The 5,523-nt window shown below is 35.7% G+C and overlaps 1 protein-coding gene across 1 annotated transcript; it reads left to right on the top strand.

The window, feature by feature from the left end:
* LOC122298558 (wall-associated receptor kinase 2-like) lies at window positions 1-4,972 on the top strand. The gene is made up of 3 exons (XM_043108364.1): window positions 1-1,063; window positions 2,638-2,805; window positions 3,356-4,972. The coding sequence occupies exons 1-3, from the start codon at window positions 40-42 to the stop codon at window positions 4,480-4,482; spliced, it is 2,319 nt and encodes a 772-aa protein (XP_042964298.1). The 5' UTR covers window positions 1-39; the 3' UTR covers window positions 4,483-4,972.
* The last annotated feature ends 551 nt before the right edge of the window (window positions 4,973-5,523 follow it).

The following is a 5,523-nucleotide window of genomic DNA, read 5'->3' as shown; positions in this document are numbered from 1 at the left end:
TAGGAGCCGCCGATCTGGCTGGCTCAAACAAAACATATCATGGCTCTGAATGGATTTCCCAAGTTCCTTCCAAATGCATGCCCATTAAAACTTCAGCATCCATCTATCGGGAGCGCTGCTTCGAACAAAACAGACGAAACCTTTCCTCCTAGCAGAGAGAGAGGGGGTATGTGTTTTCCAAGGATGATGCTCTTGCAAGTGATCAACATGACATGGGTCGTTGGTGTCATACTAATATTAGAAATGGCCGCTTCTGCAGCAATTCTAGCAGCAGCAGCAGCTCCATTAGCAAAGCCTAACTGCAACGACCGGTGTGGAAATGTTGAAATTCCATTTCCATTTGGCACTTCTGAAAGGTGCTATCTCGATCATAATTACTTCGTCAACTGCACATACGATTCCTCCGGCAAAACCCGCCGGCCAATGTATGGAAATTTCGTTGTTCAGAACATTTCCCTCGAAGGTCAATTTGAGTTCTTTGGGTACCCTGTCTATGAATGTTTCAACGAGTTGGGTACCCCTGATAATCGAAGTAGTCGTTTACTTGTAAATTTCTCCAGTTCATTTTCTTACACCCACAACTTGTTCGTGGCCATTGGTTGTGACACTATTGCTTACCTTAATGGTACCAAGAACAATGCAAACTTCTCCACGGGCTGCCTCTCTGTTTGTGAAAACATTAACGATGTGGCCAATGGGTCTTGTTCTGGAATTGGGTGTTGCCAGTTAAACATTCCAAAAGGATTGGGGGAATCTAGTTTATCAGTACGGAGCTTTTCTGGGCACAAAGGAGTATGGAAGTCCAATCCCTGCAGCTATGCTTTCATTGTTAAAAGAGATGCGTTCCATTTCTCCCCCGAATATCTGATTCCAAACGTGTCCAATATGAAATTTCCTGTGGTCTTTGATTGGGGAATTAGATATGAAACGTGTGAACGTGCTATCGCAAAGTCGGACATCCTATGCGGAAGGAACAGCGCATGTTATGATTCCTCGTATGGATACCGTTGCAGATGCAATCCTGGTTATGGTGGAAACCCATACCTCCTCAATGGTTGCCAAGGTATGTATAGTTCGGAGTAGAGAATGTCACTACAACAAATACATACAATTGCCGCCAAAAGTTTTTGCAGCAAATACCATTTAATTTGCAGCAAATGAATATAAAGCCACAACAAAATACCGCCACATTATTGTAGATAATAAATTGCCAATTTAACTACTACTTTCGGCTATCTTAAATTTTGACGAAAATACTTACATATATTGGCAATTTATGCCGTTGCTAGAAGTCATTTAGTTTGTCAGTAATACGGCAAACCTAACTCCCAATCTCGACCAACAAACTCAATTCCCGGCATGCAACCTTGCCACTAATATGCTATCTGATAAATTCATAACTTGGCTATTGATTACTTACCACAAATATATGTTGTAGGAAATAGATGTCTTCTGGGAACTTATGTCGCCAAAAAAATACAAGTATGGCAACTTGGATGACTAACAATAAGTTTATTGCCATGAGGTTATACAATGGATGTTTGACTTCAATTGGCTTTTCGGACAACGACAATTCCTTGAAATATGTTAGTATTGGCAACTTGGGCCTATTTATATATCCTGGGTATAATGACAACACTTGTTTGTCACAATAGAATTCAGTTTGTTATGAAAAGGTTTCTCCCTTTAGTGACGACTGTATGTCGTTAGAACAAACACATTGCAGCAGATTTAGACTTATTGTGACGCAAAATATTTTTGGTGATTATTTGTTGCCGATATTGGATATTTTTATTGACAATTTTGTTGAGTATTTTTGGAGACAATAATTTTGTGAGAATACATATGTATAAGCGGCAATTTTTCATGTGTGGGAAAAAAAATGGTGGCAAATAGCTGAATTTGTTGTAGTGTGTTTTATCTCATCTACACATTAGATTGTAGGAAAATCTGGCTGGGGCACAGGAAAGGGCAAAATGATCTCCACAAGTTCTTGCCTAAATTTGATAGCGCCTCAATTGAGAGTGTGTGAAATATTAAGTGAATATTACAAAATATATATATATATATATATATATATATATCTATATATGAAATTTAAGAGCATTCTCAATGGTTTCCTTTTACTTTTAAATTGCAATATACAAATTCTTTTTATTGTTCATCATTTAAAACACATCTATTTTATTTGTTTAAAAATATCTTGGAAATATTATTTATCCAATTTTTTCATATTTTGATTTTATTTTTTAATATTTATTTGGCTTATATATTTTTATTTTGTGTGTATAGATCAACTAAATTATATTACATTATATATAATAATATATTGTAAATATAAAAAAAGTAGATATGAGTATAAATTGAAATCCACAACATTTATAACTTCTCGATTGAATGAATTGCTCTTTCAAACAATATTAAATGCAAATCACTTTCGTATGTTTATTTCTTCGGTCCACTTTAAATCGTAGAATTAAGTAAAAAAAAAAAAAATTCTAGAATTTCAAATATTGCATTAATTCGTGTCATTTTCTCCTGGCTATCAAGTTTATTTATTTATTTTTTCAACTGAACTACTTACTTTAGGTTCCTTAAAATTCGTGCTTGATTATACGATGTTGAATTGTTTCACAGATATTAACGAGTGCCAAAGTGGTAATAATTGCACTTATCCAGAACGCTGTAAAAACACAATGGGAAACTATACATGTTCTTGCCGCAAAGGGAGCCGAGGGGACGGAAGAAAGGATGGAACCGGTTGTGTTGCGAAGAAAGGAAGAAAGGATCGAAAGATTGGTGCTGGTAAGTACATTTCCTGTATGTATATGTTTGTGTGTGTATATATATACATACAATTCTTTTTAAAACTCTTTTACAATTTCATTTTAAATGAAAGAATTTTTTTCTAAAATTATCATAACCTATTATCATTTTACGACTCATTTTATAAAAGTGTTATCCATTTAAAACAGAGATAAAAGTAAGTGTAAAAAGAGTTATATATCTATCATTACTCGTAGTTTTTTTTTTTTCATAACTCGTAGTTCATTTATATTTTTAATTTTAAGGCGAACAACATTTAGAAACCGCCCATGGTAGATCTTTAATTCTTCTACAAGCTTACATTAATTGATGATTTATTCATTAGATGCATATTGTTAATGGTCAAGATGTATTCGTTTATTCGCCTCAATTGATCTCGTCTTTATATTTGCATAACAAGATGTCTCCAAATTACTAGATATGCTGTTACATATGCGTTTCTTTAATTTTTAAAACAGTTATATATTTTCCAAAATTGAAATAATAGAAATATTTTTATTAGCTGATCTCCATGGTCAACTATATGTAGGTATCGGCACAACCTCCTTAGTGCTAGTAGTTGGAAGCGTTGGGGTATATTGGGTAATACAAACAAGATGTGCCATTAAGCTCAGACTGGAAATTTTCAACGCACAACTCTCTAATCATCAAGGATCGATGAAACCAGTTATCTTCCGTGCAAGAGAACTTGAGAAGGCCACTAATAATTATGACAAGAGTAGAAAGCTTCGCCAAGGAGGCGATGGAACGGTTTATCGAGGAGTATTAACAGATAATAAAGTGGTTGCTATTAAAAAGTCTGAAACTGTTGATGAAGACCAGATTAAACACTTCAAAGATCAGATTAAACCCTTCATAAATGAAATGATTGTGCTTACTCAAATAAACCACAAGAATGTGGTTAAACTATTGGGTTGTTGTTTGGAAACAAAAGTGCCCTCGCTAGTTTATGAATTCATCACAGATTGGACACTTTCTGACCATATCCATGATAAAGATAAGTCATCTTTGCTCTCATGGGAAAAGCGTTTGAAGATAGCAACAGAAGCTGCAAGAGCCCTTGCATACCTACATTCCAAATCAATTATTCACAGAAATGTGAAATCTGCAAATATACTTTTAGACGAGAATCATACAGTAAGAGTTGCTGAATTCGGAGCTTCAAGACTAGTTCCTCTTGATCACATGCGATTAGAGCAAGGAACATTTGAGTACTTGGATCCTGAATACTTACGCACTGGTCAATTAATAGAAAAAAGTGATGTCTATAGCTTTGGCGTTATTTTGGCAGAGTTACTAACAGGTAAAAAAAATCTACCAACATACTCTGTTTCTCCTCTAAATGAAGATTGCCTAGAAATTATTGAGCGCCACATTAAAAATGAGGACAATGTTGAAGAGCTAAAGGAAGTTTTGGATATTGCAAAAAGGTGCTTAAGCATAAATGGAGAGGATAGGCTAACCATGAAGGCTGTGGAAAAGAAGCTAAATGATTTGAGAATTAAGAAAAATCATTCAAATGAGGAAGAAAGCGAGTGTTCAATAAAAGGAGATTTGGGTCTTGATGCTGGCATTGCCAATTCTTCACCCAGTACCACCATTGATAACATCACGCAATTTCTACCCACCTGTTGCTCCATGATTCCTTTATTCTGAAGACAACCTCTTTCTCTGCCCAGCTTCATGGCAATTCCATAGCTACCCACCACCGAGTATGACTTCCTCCAAATCTTTTTATGTCCCTTAGTTTACACCATGCAGTGTTTCCTTGGTCTCTGATCCCTAGAATTCTCTCTCACAGCCCTTCAGCCACCATCTTCCTCGAATTCTATGACTTTCATTTTCCATTTTTCTCTCACACTTTCTTTACCATCTTTTTCTTCTCACTCATCTTTTGTAGACCCTCATAGAGGCTACGCAAGTGTCCAATTTGGTCTTTGCTTTTGTGAGAGCTTGTTCTTTTGTATGTTCAAGATCAAGTATTTAATTTTTATGCCTTTGTGTGTAAAAAGACTTGTAGTATCCTAGTGTTTGAGTGCTTGTAATAAAGTTGTGTTTCTTTTTAACTTTTTATGCCTTTGTGTGTAAAAATACTTGTAGTATCTTAATGTTTGAGTGATTGTAATAAAGTTGTGTTTCTTTTTCACTCTCACTTTATAATTTGCCTGCCTATTTATGGGATTCCCAAATATCATGGAACAGTCCCTTCTAGATATCACATATAATATATACTTTTGTAACTATACATCAAAATCAAAAGGGCCAATTACGACACATCATGCTAGCACCGTAGGCCAAATAACAGTGTAACCAACTTAAACTAGTTTTTTATATCCCCCTGCCATAGGCTCTGCTCTGGTGACTCTTGTATATTCCACTACTAGTCAATCTTATTCAGAACCCAAACTTGGAATAACTAAAGGACTGCCGGTTATTGCATGGAAATTAACTCTGTTTCCCACACATCATGTCAAGGTTCCGGCGTCTATACTCGTGGGGGTGGTGAGCTGGTGTACTTTATTGTTGGGTGTGTCCACGTATCAATCTCTCTGGTTCCAAAATAAGGTTGCGGGGTGCGGTGTGAATGCTATAAAAGACTTGATTTTGTTTTTCCTAACATCAATTAGTTCTAAGGTGGAGTGGCATCCGATAAGTGATATCAAAGCTAAAGGTTATGGGTTTAATTCACTGGAATTT

This window comes from Carya illinoinensis, chromosome 16 (genome assembly GCF_018687715.1).
Source record: "Carya illinoinensis cultivar Pawnee chromosome 16, C.illinoinensisPawnee_v1, whole genome shotgun sequence".
Lineage (NCBI taxonomy): Eukaryota > Viridiplantae > Streptophyta > Magnoliopsida > Fagales > Juglandaceae > Carya > Carya illinoinensis.
The sequence above is the reverse complement of the archived record's forward strand: the minus strand, read 5'-3'. Positions and strand labels throughout refer to the sequence as shown.

Coding starts and splice junctions, on each gene's coding strand:
- LOC122298558 (XM_043108364.1), top strand. CDS start 40: ATGGCTCTGAATGGATTTCCCAAGTTCCTTCCAAATGCATGCCCATTA. Junction 1,064..2,637: donor CCTCCTCAATGGTTGCCAAG/GTATGTATAGTT, acceptor ATTGTTTCACAG/ATATTAACGAGTGCCAAAGT. Junction 2,806..3,355: donor GGATCGAAAGATTGGTGCTG/GTAAGTACATTT, acceptor AACTATATGTAG/GTATCGGCACAACCTCCTTA.